Genomic DNA, 18077 nt, shown 5'->3' on the forward strand with positions numbered 1-18077 from the left:
CCCAATCGGAGTTGCAGCGGAAGTGAGAGATCGAATGCAGCGGCAATAGATAACCAATCGCTGAATCCAAGAGGCGTATCCTCCCTATTTAGTGTACTCTTTGTTTCATTTGCAGGATCGTTGCATTCTGTCGCAGATCGTCTTTCTTCGAATAAGGCAAAGGAATCGTAAGCTACCATCCACAATGTCGAAGGAGGTAAGTTTCTCTAACGAATATCTACATACCATTTTGTTATGTGCGTCTAATTTAACGTGTACGTTAACCATTTTAACCAAAAGGGTTTTCCACTCGCGCGTATCTATTAATACAGCCATAGCTCATGTGGGGACGCCGCCATCTTAAAGGCCTCATGGCCTTATTGTTCGTGCGTTTTGCTCAGCCATTTTGCAAGAAAGGACGTACCGTTTTTCCCATTGCGTTTTAATATTAGTCCGATCATTTAATCCATGTTTCACCCATCGCACATTTTCATAGTTTCGGTTCACATTTGCCAAATGCCTCGCCATGTTGACGCCATCTGATAATTGTTTGACACCCCCCCCCCCCCCCCCCAGGTGTTTGTTTTTTGAGAAACTCAACTGCAGGAATATTGACGAACTGTTGGTAATGAACATTTCGAGTTCGCTAGAGTGTAGCGCTCGCTTGCTGATCTGCGTCTTTTGTTCAAAATACATTGTCATTTTTTTGTCCAGGCCCCACGTGAACCCGAGCAGCTCCGCAAACTGTTCATCGGAGGTCTGAGCTTCGAAACCACGGATGAGAGTTTGCGAGAACACTTCGAACAATGGGGATCTCTTACAGATTGTGTGGTGAGTATAATGTAATAAAAATATTGCTTGCTATAATCAGCTGCAGGGAGAACTGTACCCGAATTGACTACAGCGGCACATTTAATTTAATTGTTAATGTTTGATTAGTAATCCTAAATATCAGTGAATCTGTCTTTTTCAATTAATTTTTTAAAATTTTTTTTTTTCCTTAAACTAAATCTCAACAGGTCATGAGAGATCCAGCCAACAAACGCTCTAGAGGTTTTGGGTTTGTCACCTACTCTGGTGTGAATGAGGTCGATGCTGCCATGGAAGCACGCCCCCATAAGGTTGATGGTAGGCTGGTAGAGCCCAAGAGGGCTGTTTCCAGAGAGGACTCTAGCCGTCCAGGTGCTCATGTCACAGTGAAAAAGATATTTGTTGGAGGTATCAAGGAAGACACTGAAGACTCCCATCTACGAGACTACTTTGAGCAATTTGGCAAGATTGAAGTTATAGACATTATGACCGACCGCACCAGTGGGAAGAAGAGGGGCTTCGCCTTTGTCACGTTTGATGACCATGATGCAGTGGACAGGATTGTCAGTAAGTAGTTGTCTGAACACACTCTCTTTGTATTGATGAAAAGGGTTAACTTTAATGAGTTATCTGCTGTATTTTAACACCACCATTGTATTTTCAGTCCAGAAATACCACACTTTGAACGGTCACAATTGCGAAGTGAGGAAAGCATTGTCCAGACAGGAGATGCAGACAACAGGAGTGGGTATGAGGGGTGGTAAGTACATTTGCACACGGGACAGGAGTATTTCCTGCTTCAGGACATGTTATGGCCTGGGAAGGAGTCCACATCCTTGCTCTAAGCAGTATCCCTGTGTAACACATTATCATACATTTTATTTGAGTGCTGATCAGTCACTGCATAATCTAATTGCCAAGATTGATTCATAGTTAAATCGAGTTGCTGCTTTTATGTTGCGTTGGTACTAATAGTTTGCGTTTTCTTTTCCAGGCCGCGGAGGTGGCGGCAACTATGGCAGAGGTGGAGGATATGGAGGTAATGATTTTGGCCGTGATGGTGGATACTTCGATGGCCGTGGTATGTTGTGGTCCTGCACCACTCTCTCCGCTTGAACCTGTATGCTTAACCCCTTGTGATTGTTTCAATATACTTTAGGTGACGCTGACTCGTCTGTTTCAGGAGGCAGAGGGGGTGGATACGGAGGAGGAGATGGCGGTTACAACAATGGTTATGGGGGAGGTGACGGTAAGATTTGGATTCTAGAATAGCCATTCAATAGATTTTCTCATCAGTGGCAATTTTAGCTGCTATACAAGTAAATGTCATTACAGTAGGAAGAACTTAACACAACATGCATTATTTGAGAAGCCACACGGATATTACCTTTAAAAAAATGGATGGCCGTGTATTTAGATTCTAACTTTCCTTTCTATAGGTGGTTATGGTGGAGGCCCTGGTGGTTATGGCGGCGGTAACCGCGGCTACGGCGGAGGGCAAGGTTATGGTGGCGGACAGGGTGGCGGCTACGGTGGTGGAAATGGCTATAACGACTACAACAATGGCAATGGTGGAAACTTTGGCGGCGGTAAGTCCATGGCTTCCCCACAAGAAGCAGCCCCAGTTGGTGGTAAGTGGATGGCATCATAGGCTGTGACGTAATTCTCACACTACATTCTGTTTGGTGAAAAGTATTCATCTACTATATACTGTTCACAAAAATTAAGCAACAAATGTTACCATACTACACCTGAGACTTCACGTGCTACAAAATCATATTGTAAACTCAAATGGCCTACTAAAGGGGAAGTAGTATGAGAACTATGTCATGGCTGACTATGTGAAAATGACGTACAAAATACTCATCACAGCTGTTTTAAACATTCTAAATATCCTTGGGCCGGTGTAAAATGTACAGAACCAATTTCGTCAAGTAATGTGGCTGTTCAAATTGTGTTGCAGGGAACTTTGGCGGCGGTGGTGGTGGCGGCAACAACTACAATGACTTTGGCAACTACAACAACCAGGCTTCCAACTACGGCCCAATGAAGGGTAACAACTTTGGAGGCAGCGGCGGAGGTGGTGGGGGTAGCGGTGGTGGTGGCAGCAGTGGTGGAAGTGGCGGCGGCGGCAGGAGTAGCGGCCCATATGGAGGTAGGTGGCACGGACTAGCTTTAGACCAGGCACCGGTTGGGCTGTTAACTCAAGTTGGTTTGGCACGCCTTCAGGTGACTTAGAATTCTTTGGCTGACTTGAACCACAGTGTGCTTCCTGGTTTTGTTCAACCGTTGACTTTTTTTTGTTTCTGATTTCAGGTGGATATGGAGGTAACTCTGGAGGTGGTGGTGGCGGCGGTGGATATGGCGGGGGCTCCGGTGGACGACGATTCTAAATGTTCACAAGGTATGCTTTTTTTTTTTTTTTTTTTCGTGACAGTTTGAAACCATAACCGAAGTGTGTAGATGAGACAAGCATATTTTCAGGATTTGTCTTTAAAATGTAGTGTTCAGAAACTAGCTCCATTCTTGTACCCTTTGATACATACAATCCTAGTAGTTGTTTGATCCAAGTGTTACTAATGCTGGATCTCATGTAGTAGGTTCTGGTTAATCCAACAGTCAGTGCACAGTTTAACTTAACGTTGTTCCGTATTGTTCAACAGGACTCAGTACTTAGGAGAGGAGAGCGAGACAAATGACAGGGCAGCTGCAGGTTTACACCCTAGATCTGCTCAGCCAAACAGTTGTGGCAGGTTACAGCTGCTACAAGAAGAGATGTGTACAATAGAGAAATCATGGAGGGGCTTCATACATTTTTCTGTACTGTCAAACAGGTTTCTTATGTTTCTGGAAAGCAAGCATTCCGATGAGGTTTTATGTAGATTTTGCATCTATGGTTTTTATTTGTGTAACTGCAACAATCAAGTTGAAATAAACCACCTTTCAGTTTTTTTAAACTGTCGTTCAGTCTTGTTAGCCTCTCTTTTAGGGGATTGGGTGGGAGGGGGAGGTTCTCTTCTGGTTTTATTTTAATGCATTTGCCTGTATACAAATCCACACTTTAATGATGGATGCTGTCAATGGCCATTCTTTAGAAGATAAGCACCACCTGTCAATGGAGACTTTTTGCCTAGTCCAATATGCTTTATTCCTTTCTTACACAAGACATTCTTAGTCTGTTCCAATGCACATACTACAGAATGTAGACACTCATATCCCAGCACATCAATGGAAGGTTTGTGACAACGTAGTGTCACAATAGCGTTGAAGTCCTTGATGAACGCCAATGGGTGAAGCTATGGTAGTTCAAATACTTGGTCCACACAGAGAGCCCATCTCTTTGAGAACTGCTCCAGAGACGTGAGTTGGATGGCTAGATCAGACTCTCCTGTCAGACAGTACAGCTGCCAGCAGAAGGCTAGCTTACATGATGCAGTCTTGAGGCTAGCCAGCCATGGAAGCCAGCTGAGCTGAGGGAGAGACGTAGCAAACAAACCCATCGCCTGGCAGGAAGGAGCAGTGTGAAGCAGGAGAGTGAGTAGCAAGAAGGCATGTGAGACTAGCAGACAGCAGCTACCAAAGCACTTAGATGCCGCCTGTAGGTAAGAAGACTTTTCCAACTACTGTCAGTTTGAATAACATGTTCTGTAGTTGGTATGAGCATACACTAGTTTTGTTGTAGAAATTCATAGTATAGCATTAATGACCGTGTACATTTTTATTTGGATGTGCAGTGTTTTATTAGAAACCAATGCCCCCCATCTAATAGAACGGTCTGGACCTTTTGCGTAACATTGTCTTTACCAGCGTGCCAATCTCATAATGCATGCTGACGTTTGCAGTCAAATCATGGAATATATCACTAACGCCTTTTTCATTGGTTTATCTTCTGATATTCATTTGTCTCCTTTTCCTCTGGTGCTTTCTAGGAAAATGACTGAATCGAAAGGACAGCTATCCAAAAGCATGATTTTTAAGCGGAACATTGTTGCATTGCATATAGTAAGCGACGACCTTTTGATAACTTGGAAATATTAAGAGTTTGTGAGGCTGTCCTGATTTTAAACAATGGTCTGTTCTCTTTTAGGGTGCCTGGAAAGATGCAATTGGCTATTTGTATACTGTGAAGACTGCTGTGCAGGATTTTAACTTGTTTTTACCCACTTCCTGTTTATCAATAAAATATTTTTTAAACCTACTTTTCCTCATAAATACTGTTCAACTACCACATGGTACACACTTCATATTCTGATATACATGGACTGTAAAAATCATAGACATTCTTATAATAGAATTCCCAAATGTACATTTTAGATTTATCATTGTATCCAGAACGAGCATAGGCATATGACTGGTTAGCTCACGTAACTACAGTGCCTTAAGTATTCTCCCCCCTGACTTTCTCCACATTTTCCTAGCCTGAATTTAAATTGAGCCTGTCACTGGCCTACATACAATATCAAGGTGGATTATTGTTGTAGTTCAGCAAAACTGCTGATTTTATTTATAATTCCGTAAGTCAAATAGAATTTCAACCGATTTGACCTCAAGGACCAGGGAGATTTTCAAATGCCTCGCCAAGGGCACCTATTGGTATATATTAACTCTTGATGTATCAATACACCAAGTCACTACAAAGATGCATGCGGCCTTCCTAACTGTTGCCGGAGCGGAAGGAAAACACTCAGATTTCACCATGAGGCCAATGCTGATTTTAACAGTTTAATGGCTGTGATAGAACTGAGGGGTCAACAGTTAAGTTACGCCACAATACTAACCTAAATTACAGTGAAAAGGAAGCCTGTATAGATGTTTTCCAAAACATGCATCCTATTTGCAGTAAGGCACAAAAGTAATGTGGCAAAGAAATTAACTGCCCTGAATACAAAGCGTTATGTTAGAGGCAAATCCAATACCATATTTTCAAGTGTGGTGGTGCCTGCATGTTATGGGTATGCTTGTCATCGGCAAGGACTAGGTAATTTTTCAGGATAAAAAACGAACTGAATAGAGCTACGCACCAGCGAAAACCTGGTGGTCTGCTTTCCAGGCAACACATTCACCTTTCAGCAGGACAACTTAAAACACAAGGCCAGATATACCAAGACGTCATTGAATGTTGCAGTGTGGCATAGTTTTGAATTAAATCTGGTTTAAATCTATGGCAAGATGGGAAAATAGCTGTCATGCAATGCTTAATAATAATAATGTGCAAATATTGTACAATCCAGGTGTGCAAAGCTCTTAGACTTACCCAGAAAGACTCCGCTGTAATTGCTGCCAAAGGGGATATCACACTAATGCAAGTGATATTTCTTTATTTAATTTTCAATGCATTTGCAAACATTTCTTGAAACATGTTTTCACTGTCATTATTAGGGTATTTCGTGTAGCTGAACAAAAATATAAACGCAACATGCAAAGTGTTGGTCCCATGTTTCCTGAGCTGAAATAAAATATCCCAGAAATGTCCCATACACACAAACAGCTTGTTTCTCTCAATTGTTGTGCACAAATTTGTTTCTGTCCCTGTTAGTGAGAATTTTCCCTCTGCCAAGATAATTCATCCACCTGACAGGTGTGGCATATCAAGAAACTGATTAAACGGCATGATCAATACACTGCAGAAGTGTACACAGATGCACCTTGTGCTGGGGACAATAAAAGGCCACTAAAATGTGCAGTTTTGTCACACAACACAATGCCACAGATGTCTCAAGTTTTGAGGGAGCGTGCAATTGGCATGCTGACTGCAGGAATGTCTACCATAGCTGTTGCTAGAGAATTTAAATGTTCATTTCTATACCATAAGCCGCTTCCCCAACGGTTTAGAGAATTTGGCAACCGGCCTCACAACCACCGACCTCATGTATGGTTTACTGATGCCCGTGGTGGGGTTATGGTATGGGCAAGCATAAGCTACGGACAACGAACACAATTGCATTTTATCGATGGCAATTTGAATGCACAGAAATACCGTGACGAGATCCTGAGGCCTATTTGTATTGAAGGTAGCTGTTACCAATAGATGCATATCTATTCCCAGTCATGTGAAATCCATAGATTTGGGCCTAATGCATTTCATTCAATTGACTGACTTCCTTATATTGAACTAGCGTTTATATTTTTGTTCAGTATATTTGATCCATTTTGAATTCAGGCTATAACAACAAAATGTGGAATAAGTCAAGGGGTATGAGTACTGTCTAAAGGCCCTAAATATTGATTAGTTTAACATGGAGGCCTTTTAGCTGCCATTTTATCTGATCTCTACATACAAAACCATGGAACAGTGTATGTAAATATCCTTAATGGCACTTATTGTACTGTAGATTTAGCAACAATTTCATATTGGTATATAAACTGAGGCAGTATACAATAACTGTCCAATAGATTTCATACATTATTCTCCATCCAACACTTCACTACGAGGCACCAGGTATACGTTCCCATCAGGGGTCTGCTGTAGAGAGTAGTCCTCTATAGAGTAGGGGTGTCCATCCTCATCCCGGAGCTGAGAAAAGACTTCAGCATACAAGTCTGTGAGGCGGTGTTTAACAATAGTCAGGTTGCGTTGGAACTCCAACCTCTCCCTGGCCAGATGTTCCCTCTGGGCCTGCAGCTGACCCAACTCCCCCTCCAGGTAAACAATGTTCTCCAGCTTCCTCTTCCTGCAGTTCTGGGCTGCCACCTTGTTCTTCCCCCGCCGGCGGATGTCCCTGACGAGGGCGAGCTGGGAGTCCGTGAGGGTGTACTGTGTCAGGAGCTCGTTGAAGTCGTCCACAGGTAGGTTGATGATCTTCTCTAGAGAGAAAGGGATCTTGAGGGCGAGGGCTCGGCGTTCGTCCCGGCTCAGAGGGACAGGAAGAGGGTTACCTCTGGGTTTTTCATAGAACGCCTGGGGAGAGCTCTCTCTGGTAGCAGAGCTGTTAAGATGCCGGTCGTTCAAGGCACTGGGTAAACCATGTTGATGTTTCATTGACATGGGAGGCAGGAAGTGAGGCTGTGGTTGCATTTGGGATGGTTGTGTTACAGGGAAGTAAGAGGAGTGCATCCCTGAGTAGTGGTAGGGGTGATTGGGATGCTGCTGATAGTCCACAGAGTAAAAGAGGCTAGCTCTCCCACCTTGCTCACCCATATTCTCCATCTCCCCGTGACTAAAGTTCAGACCAACCTCTGTGCTTGAATAAGCAGGGACACCAGTCATGGCATCATCTGGTGAGGCTAGTGGTGGGCTGGAACCCAGAGATAGGCCAGAGTCAGATTCCAGATCATCCATAGTGCATGGTGGGTGTTTGCTCTGCCCATGACTTGTCCCTAGCACGTACCGCCCCGGGCCCAGAGAGGGGCCAGCATTGTCGTTTCCAACAAGCCCCTCACCACCGACGCTCGGGAGACTCATATGCTCTAGAAGGCTCATCAGCGGTGGCTGTATAGGGTTCAGAACTCTGGGGTTCAGCTGGGCTCCAGAATGGTTTCCAGAATGGTTTCCAGAATGTCCGTACAGTGCCTCTGCTGCTGCTTCCCCGGTGGCCTGATGTTGGCAAGCTGGCATTACTTTAGAGTAGGATCCCTCATAAGCAGCATCAGGATTTGTCTCACCACCACAGGGGAGGGGCTCTGTATGAGAGTGAGACTGAGCCATGCCATAACCTCCCAGAGAGATGGGCAGCTCCATGGGATGGTACTGAATATTTTCATCTGGGCTGTCATGTGGGACCTCAAACTCCTGAAATGAAAAACATGATGTGAAATAAAACAATTCTACAAGTTTGTCATTGAGTTTTAAACAGCTGTGTGTATTTGTGAACACGCAAAAGTACATATCACAGGATATGTGTGATCTAGGCTATATGGTGATGTAATTATTGAATACTCTTCCTCCTACCTGAAGCTCAGTGATGGCCATCAGTTCCTGCCAGGCCAAGTCCATCTCTTCGTCGTGTGGGTGGGGGGCTCCATGTGACCGGGCTCCAGGGGCATGGGTGGGCATCGATACCCCCCCACACAGCCTGCCAGGATTCGCCAAGCCCTGGAGAATAAAAATAAACTTATAGCAAATCACCTTAGATTTTGATAGTAACTCATAGCAATTTGTTGGTAATGCTTTATTTTGTAGCCCTGTTTTGTCCAATTTACGTGGCATTCACAGGTACTTCCTGGTACTTGCTTCAAATAATTAAACACAATCAGTAACAACCTGTCATCAAATCATATGTAGTTTTGCTTGTTTTAATGAATAAAGTGTATGTCTATGGTCTATTACACTACATGATGCCACAACCCTCCAAAAGAGGAAATATCCAAGCCAGCACAGTTGAGTTCAGCATGATATTTTGAAAAGAGTATCCGACTCACCTCACTGTGCCTCCTCAATGGGAGCACATAGTTGGCTGCTGCACACATTCAGGACAGGCTGTGGTTGCAGCGCCCCCTCCTGGAAGAAACATACATTGACAAATATTACTATCAGATATTCAGCCATTAGAATATGCTAAAATCTACGGATTCAATACGTAGCTGCGAACAAACAAGGAAAACACTCATCTAGACGAAGTCTCCTCAAAGCAACAACACGACATCTTAAAATATAGAAAGTCATGTTATACTATTCTTATACTATTTGCCCTGCAGAAAGATGTATATACCAAAACTGTATCCACTGTGATATGTAACCTACTATATGAGTGTTCGGGTGCTATTCGGTGTTGAACTCTTTGGGACATGCGAAAGCAGAGTTCCGTTGGGCTGAATCCATCCTATCAGCTGAGCTGAGCTGTGGTGCTGCTATGCCAGACACCGATAAGGCAATCTCCTGGGAGACAGCACAGCACAGCGTTCCCTCCACAGCAGCAGCAAACAGAGGCTGGAGCTGGGGCCTAACCGCAGTCATGTTCCATATAGTAAAGTGAAAGTCAGAGAGGGCTTTATAACCTTTATAAAGGGTTTTAACCTTACGTCTGGGACAGCACATAAATAAGTCCTCAATTGAGAAGAGCAGAACCATTGTCGTGGTTTTATAGTCATTGTACCATGCATGAATTCCATATTTAGTTATGTGTATTGTAGTTGGCACTATAGAATGCAAGGTATTGACTAAGATACTTTGGATGAAGAGAGTTCATGGCCTAACTTTTGAACAATACACAAATTAAGTTATGTATCATCCAGCATTTGCTCTCATTCCTCACTGGCTTTGTTTGGATCTCAACAAATACTCAGGAGAAGAGCAGGAATTCTCTGCAACAGCACAACTATGACCATTCCATCTTCCATGACCACAATTGTTTATTTACTTGAGGTGATCTTTATTTTTTATTTACTTTCCATCTCCTCGGCAACACAAAATATTTTCACACAATCTGGATATGCCAAGTTTCCCATGATTAAAAATCTCGGTGATAGAGCATGTCATTTACAACATAGGATACATTCCTGCGTCAGAGTAGAACACTTGATGTATCACTTTGGCTCTCACACTTCCTTGAACTCCAGTCTACATGTGTATCTCACACAACTAACAGGTGATGGCGCTCACCTGAACACTGTTGCAAAGATTGTACCGTGCATTAATTATATATTTAGTTCCGCGCATTGTACTTATACTATAGAACGCAAGGTATTGACTAAGATACTTTGGATGAAGAGAGTTCATGGTCTAACTTTTGAACAATGCAAAAACTAAGTTATGCATCGTCCAGCATTTGCTCTCATTCCCCGCTGGCTTTGTTTGGATCTCAACAAATACTCAGGAGAAGAGCTGGAATTCTCTGCAACAGCACAACTATGACCATTCCATCTTCCATGGCCCCAATTGTTTATTTACTTGAGGGGATCTTTCTTTTTTGTTTACTTTCCATCTCCTCGGCAACACAAAGTATTTTCACGCAATCTGGATATGCTGCTTCAGAGAAGAACATTTGATGAGGAATCACTTTGTCTCTCACACTTGCACTCCGCTCTACACATATCTCTCGCAACTGGCAGGTGATGGCTCTCACCTGAACACTGTTGCAAAGATGCGACCTTATCCCACAAAATACCCACTCGCCTAATTCATCAAACCAACTATAGGTTCATCCGTCGTTGTATCTCTACTATGTGATCTGTAGCTACAGGTTCCCCATGCATAGAGTAACCAACATGGATGGGCTTGTAACTCTCACCATATCTTGCCACAGCCACTGTTATGTTTGTGGTGATGCTTCCTAAGGCTGTTTCCTCTAGTACTGAGGGGACAAGGTTGCTTGGCCTGTCTAACCAGAACTCTTCTTACTTGTCTTACATCAGGTGTTGCATAAACAAGAATATCAGTTGTGAGCACACTGGTAGGGGAACAGAGATCCAGTAGACTACATTTTCATATTTTAAATTGTCTTTAAAACTGTGTCACGTGTCATTATCTGAAGAGATACAGTTCAATTTGGCAGGGAAAACTTACTCACATAACTAAGAGCAAAATACATGTAATATATTTGTATGCAAACCCATAGACAGTAATGTGGATAAGATTAAAGGATATTATATGCTATTTGTGTGGATAATCCTTCTTAGCAATGGTCAGAGTGGTACATTTGACATGAATTACTGAAGAGGGAGAAAAGGCTTGTGAGTCAATACTTCACCAAGTAAATGGCTACAATAAGTGCTCTGGCCTAAATGCTTTCTACTCTTGAAGATGACAGTTTGATTCGAATTCTATAATATGCCTGTCCTTCAGCTTGAGCATATGATGGTAATATTTGTTTATGACTCATTTTGAATGAGATACATTTGACCGTTTTTTGGCCTTTTATATGTTTTCAATGAAGTTACATTTGTTCTTTGAATAGCCGCTTCTTAAGTTATTAGAACCTGTGCTGCACATTAATGTGACAAAGTAGCAATGCGTTCATTAAAAACTGATTTTTTTTTACACTGGAAAGAGACCTGAAAGAGGCAGCGAATCAACCTTATCTAGCAATGAAAAAAAGATATACTGCTAAAAAGCTGTAGAGAAGGCGGTTGTGAAAGGACATACTGTACCTGAGCAACATGTCTCTGTGTCTTCAACAGGTGTTCAGGAGAAAAAAATCTTCAGACTGACACGTAAGAAACATAATCCTGGTAAAAAAAATGTTAAAAAAAATGTAAAGTAGAAACAGAACAAAAAAGTGTTTCTATTCAGTTTAGTGAGGACCTCTGTTAATATGTCTGCTTTTAACCAACCATTATAGGGAGTGCATGTGATTTCACTCTCTCTCACTCTGTCTCTCTGTCGCTCTCTCTCTCTAGCTCTCTGCTCTGCTTCACAGACAACCCCCAGCATAAATGGGATGTCTCTGCCTGCGATGTAAGCAACCTTCCTGTAAGAGCAGAAAACCACAAACCAAGGGCCCGACAGACCAACAAGCATCCCGTTGAATCACCTTTTAAACCAAGGCAAATAGCTTAGCTATGATGAATAGGTGTTTAAATGTTAACTACGTTCTGTGACAAATTAACCATTCAATGATACAACACGATGCACAAATCCTTACACAAATCTAGCAGATCAGGACTCATCTTCCTATAACTAACCAAACCCCTTACAATAAAATGTCTCAAAAGAAGTCCCCTGAAAGGAGAGGCTTATGGAGTGTGATCTGGAGCACCTGGAGTTAAACCAACCTGGTATTGTTGTTAGAGAGGGCCCTGTGCAGGCGGGGGCAGTGGTGGGTTGGAGACAGGCTGGATTGCAACTTAGTTTAGTAGGGATGGAATGTACACCTCCACCAGGTAAGAAAGGACACATTGTTCCTTTATCTGGCAGCGCAACCACTAAGGGGGGAGAGGAGCAGGGGGAGAATGGAGGGAAGCGTGTCTTACATAGCAGGTGACCAGTAGAGTCCTACTCCCCCAAAACTCCCCACACCACTGCCCCAATCCAACACATGCTGTATGCATAAAGACAAGCCGAACAAGCCTAAAACTAACGTTAGCACTTATTAATACACAACCAGGAGTTGGTAATAAGCCAATTTAACTATTAGAAATAATTTGATGAACTTGGTGCAACAATGGACGTAACAGTCAAAAGGGCTGGTGTGATATTCTCATGTTTCAAATCTATATTCATAGCAACGACATGCAACATTTATGTTTTATCACAAAAACAACACGAAAGGGGAATTCTATGATGGATTTTTAGAGGTGGGGTTGGGTTCACATTTCAGAAACGTTGATTAAACAACAAAATACATCAAATGAGTTTTAATCGTAGGGGAGAGTGGGGTAAGATGAGCCACCATTGTTTCCAAGAGACCATATACAAAATTAATCATTTCCCCAACTATTTAGGAAGAGTCTGTGAAGGAAGAAACCATATGGGAAATGATAAGTAAGCAAGTTAGGTAAAAAAATTAAAAAATAAAAATTCACCAAGTCAAATGAAAGTATTGTGTTAGATGTTTCAATAACGCTTGTATCTAAACCAAAATAGATCATTTTAAGATTGATGTTCTAGACGTCAGTTGGGGCTTCTATAAGCTTCAATATGAGGTCCTAAACCTAGCATGAAAGTGCATCATTGTAACTGTGTGGGCTAATACAGTAAGTTTGGTTAAGCCAATGGTAAGTTGAGCAAATTTAAGTGTTTTCCTCCCAGGTGTCAATGCGAGGCATTATCGCTGGGATATGAGATAACAACAGGGCCTGGTGTTTGTTAGGTGTTAAGCCTGTGTTAAAAGATGCTTACAATTGTTTAAAGACAGACAAGTAATTGAAGGTTTCTAATGGGTAGTGGTAATATTTCATTCAGTACAGAAGTGTGTAGGCGGCCAAACTTACCATATCCCGCATTGAAAAGCTATGTTTTGTAATGTTTACAACGATTTCTGATTATTTCCAGGGATACACAACATCTTGACGTAGATACTGTATCTTTGTTAGAAAGAATACTACATTTCGCTTGACAGTGGTGCTGAATGTAAAAATTGCTCAACGTACCCCATTCACCCTTACACATAAAAGAACAAGCCAGAAGTTTGAAAAAGTCCTATGACAAAGACAGACCCCATCTCCAAGCCACAGTTTATGATGTTTTCGGGTCATTGTTCTCAAAACATGGGAAGAGTAGGTGGCTGACAGTCAACAGAGGTGGGTGTTTACCAGGAATAAGAGAGAGAAGGGACTTCCCAACTTCCTAGCACCCAGCGCCCTACTCACCCACCTCCTCAGGATGCTAGAGAGCAGGCTGTTATTACCATGACCACAGTGGTTTTCACTCTGGCTGCAGTTACCAGCTCTACGCCCCCTGTCTATGGTTATGTTTGTTTGCTGCAATTGGTCTTTGACATCTTGAGCAAGTACTTTTCAATTTGTTCCCTTAAAGTATCTCATCCATCTTCCTGATTTTTACCCCATCTCTGAGAATAATCCCCCAAAGTCACTATTATAGTCCTTCCTTTGTCCCTGTCCCCCAAAGACCTACCTACGTAGTTCAATGTAAGTGTAGGTGTAATGACTCGATGTGCGCCCTCTGCCTTTTTGCATGGCACCCTGCCCACACCTAACCCTGAATTCTCTTGACCAACAGAATATGGGCTAGAAACCATAGCCATTTATATACATATATGGATACACACAAATAATGGTGTTTCTAGCACAGCCATATCCATATACATTGAGTGTACAAAACATTAGGAACACCATCCTAATATTGAGTTGCACACACTTTTAGCATCAGAACAGCCTCAATTCGTCGGGGCATGGACTCCACAAGGTGTCGAAAGCGGTCCACAGGGATGCTGGCCCATGTTGACTCCAATTTTGACTCCAATGCTGGATGTAGTTTAGGTGGTGGACCAGTCTTGATGTACACGGTAAACTGTTGAGCGTGAAAAACCCAGTGGCGTTCCAGTTCTTGACACACTCAAACAGGTGCACCTTGCACCTTCTACCATACCCTGTTCAAAGGCACTTAAATATTTTGTCTTGCCCATTCACCCTCTGAATGGCACACATCCATGTCTCAAGGCTTAAAAATCCTTCTCGAACCCGTCTCCCCCCCTTCATCTACACTGATTGAAGTGGATTTTCAGGTGACATCAATAAGGGATCATAGCTTTCGCCTGGATTCACCTGGTCAGTCTATGTCATGGAAAGAACAGATGTTTCCAAATGTTTTGTACATCCAGTGTATATGGATACGGCTATGTCAGAATCACCATTTTTTTCCACAGATAATTCTAGAATTTGAACTAGGTGCATGTTCTACTAGTTCTACTCCATGAATAATACATTGCTTCTTTCTCAACAAATATTTGTTATTATTGTCACCATTTTGTCTATGAAGAGGAAGTCATGCCCTAACAACCTGAAAACATGATTTCTATGATTTGAGCGGAAAAAATACCTCACCACAAATTTGTTTCCCCTGGTTGCGGTCTGGAGAAGGGAAATTCTCTGAGCCAGTAGGCCCACAACTGTTGGGAAGAGAGGAAGAGAGACTGCATGGACAGAGGGTAAAGTAGAAATAGTTCTTTATTGATTTAACTACGCAAGTCAGTTAAGATCAAACTCTTACTTACAATGACAGCCTAGGAACAGTGGGTTAACTGCCTTGTTCAGGGGCAGAACGACAGATTTTTACCTTGTCAGCTTGGGGATTCAATCTAGCAACCTTTCGGTTCCTGGCCCAACGCTCTAACCACTAGGCTACCTGCCGCCCCATTGATACCATGGAGGGAAATGTATACTGAACAAACATATACTGAAGAAAGATTAAACGCATCATGCAACAATTTCTAAGATTTTAACGAGTTACAGTTCATATAAGGAAATCAGTCGATTGAAATAAATACATTAGACCCTAATCTATGGATTTCAACTGACTGGGAATACAGATATGCATCTGTTGGTCAAAGATACCTTTAAAAAAAGATATGGGCGTGGATGAGAAAACCGGTCAGTATCTGGTGTGACCGCCATTTGCCTCATGCAGCGCGACACATCTCATTCGCATAGAGTTCATCGTGCTGTTGACTCCTCTTCAATGGCTGTGTGAAGTTGCTGGATATTGGCAGGAACTGGAACACACTGTCATACACGGTAATCCAGAGCATACCAAACATGCTCAATGGTTGACATGTCTGGTGAGTAGGCAGGTCAAGGAATAACTATGACATTTTCAGCTTCCAGGAATTGTAGATCTTTGCGACATGGGGCCGTGCTTTATCATGCTGAAACATGAGGTGATGGTGGCACCATGGGGTGCTCTGTTCACAACGTTGACATCAGCAAACCGCTCGCCCACACCGCACATGTGGTCTGCGGTTGTGAGGCCGGTTGGACATACTGCCAAATTCTCTAAAACGACGTTGGAGGTGGCTTATGGTAGAGAAATCAACATTCAATTCTCTGGTAACAGCTCTGTCGGACATTTCTGCAGTCAGCATGCCAATTGCACGATCCCTCAAAACTTGAGACATCTCTGGCATTGTGTTGTGAGACAAAACTGCACATTTTAGAGTGGCCTTTTATTGTCCCCAGCACAAGGTACACTTGTGTAATGATCATGCTGTTTATTAATCAGGTTCTTGATATGACACACCTGTCAGGTGGATGGATTATCTTGGCAAAGGAGAAATGCTCACTACCAGGGATGAAATACAAATTTGTGCACAACATTTGAGAAAAATAAGCTTTTTGTGCATATGGAACATTTCTGGGATCTTTTATTTCAGCTCATGAAACATGGGATCAACACTTTTATCACCACAAGCATTGCCAATAGATAATGCTCAGAGACAATAACAAACAGACATGGAAAGGAAAACGTGTTTGCATCAAGCATCCCCTATCTCTATATGATGATGTTGTTCAAAATATAACCCATTCCCATTCCTAAATTAATATCGATGTGTTTTCACATTGCATGACAAATGTAACTTTGTGGTGACGGTAGACAGTGGACAACGCCCAGTGTGTTAGTCCAGCATTGTGTAACGGACGGTGCAAGGAAGGGAGGATGGAGGGACAATGCGATAGCATGGGCTGCTCCCTTCTCCCCATCTCATGGCAAAAACCACAGCAGTTAGCAGCTCCCTTCGTAAGCACCCAATGCTGCTTTTATCAGCACCCAGCAGAGTTTCCTCTACCCAACATCCTCCCTTCCCTCTTGTCTTCCCGCTCTCTCTCTCTCTCTTTCTCTCTATGCATTACACACACACACACACACACCACACTGCAACAACAATACACATTCCTGTTGCACTTCATTGAAAAAGTCCAGGTGATAAATGTAATCTTATTATTGTTATAAATAGTAGTAATAGGCCATAGTCATAGAATAACAACTTTTCAAAATGTGAGGTTTAAAAAGGTGAAATACTCTGTATTGTGAAAGATCACAAGTAGGTTAATCTGAACATCTTATCATTGGTCATATTGAGACATTAGCAATGAATGCAATGATAGTGCAGGTTCATGTTCCTCATTTGCTGTTATTCCGATGTAACAATTGGTCAATGGTGAACATTTTACTCAACCTCAACAGACCGTCTTCGGACTATTCTGCAGAATCTCCATGAGCATCAGGTTTGCTGTAATGATGAACAGGATAGAACTACCAGATAAAGAGGTTATTTGTTACACCGGTAAATGCTGTTGTTCAATTTAGTCATATTGATTAAGCCGTTAGAAGTGTTTTAAGCATACTTCAGAAAGGGGCATAATGCCAAAGTGTTGCCTTTAGACTTTACAGTGTCCACGTCTTGTGATTTTCCATCAGTTACATGAAAAATGTTATCCTCTAGCTCAGGGTTTCCTAAACTTGGTCTTGGGGCACCCAATGGGTGTACGTTTTGTTTCTTGCCCATGCATTACACAACTGATTCAAATAACCAACTCATCAACAAGCTTTGATTCGTTTAATCAGGTGGGTACTGTAGTGCTAGGGTAAAAACCAAAACGTGCCCCCATGGCCCCAGGACAGAGTTTGGGAAATCCTGCTTTAGCTCCCAATGCAAAAGGTGTTTTATTTTATTTTACTATTTAAAACACATATGTTCCATCAGGCAATAGATACATATACCAAAATGGCTGAGTATTATATATACAAAAAGTCAAAAGACTTGTTTCCATTGTGCTCCTCTATTGGTAGGTAAGGGATGTTCATTATACAGTGCCTTGCGAAAGTATTCGGCCCCCTTGAACTTTGCGACCTTTTGCCACATTTCAGGCTTCAAACATAAAGATATAAAACTGTATTTTTTTGTGAAGAATCAACAACAAGTGGGACACAATCATGAAGTGGAACAACATTTATT

General features: G+C 42.3%; 2 protein-coding genes across 8 annotated transcripts; one reads left to right on the forward strand and one right to left on the reverse strand.

Moving 5' to 3' along the window:
- The first annotated feature begins 40 nt into the window (after nt 1–40).
- LOC110492002 (heterogeneous nuclear ribonucleoprotein A1) lies at nt 41–4987 on the forward strand. Of its 7 annotated transcripts, none has more exons than XM_021565935.2 (11): nt 41–196; nt 694–810; nt 999–1356; nt 1454–1549; nt 1784–1870; nt 1973–2038; nt 2229–2420; nt 2753–2944; nt 3106–3193; nt 4719–4791; nt 4877–4987. In XM_021565935.2, the coding sequence occupies exons 1-9, from the start codon at nt 185–187 to the stop codon at nt 3180–3182; spliced, it is 1197 nt and encodes a 398-aa protein (XP_021421610.2). In that variant the 5' UTR covers nt 41–184; the 3' UTR covers nt 3183–3193; nt 4719–4791; nt 4877–4987. The 7 variants fall into 7 exon arrangements, with proteins under 7 accessions (XP_021421610.2, XP_021421609.2, XP_021421613.2 ...); XM_021565934.2 differs by having other exon boundaries at nt 3453–4791; nt 4877–4985; XM_021565938.2 differs by having other exon boundaries at nt 2229–2378; nt 3453–4791; nt 4877–4985.
- nfe2 (nuclear factor, erythroid 2) lies at nt 3920–12460 on the reverse strand. Its single transcript, XM_021565933.2, has 4 exons — nt 11815–12460; nt 9148–9226; nt 8678–8821; nt 3920–8518 (listed from the first exon to the last, which is right to left on the reverse strand). Exons 2-4 carry the CDS (start codon nt 9193–9195, stop codon nt 7193–7195), a joined length of 1518 nt encoding a protein of 505 aa, XP_021421608.2. The 5' UTR covers nt 9196–9226; nt 11815–12460; the 3' UTR covers nt 3920–7192.
- Nucleotides 12461–18077: the final 5617 nt, after the last annotated feature.

This window comes from Oncorhynchus mykiss, chromosome 16 (assembly GCF_013265735.2).
Source record: "Oncorhynchus mykiss isolate Arlee chromosome 16, USDA_OmykA_1.1, whole genome shotgun sequence".
Lineage (NCBI taxonomy): Eukaryota > Metazoa > Chordata > Actinopteri > Salmoniformes > Salmonidae > Oncorhynchus > Oncorhynchus mykiss.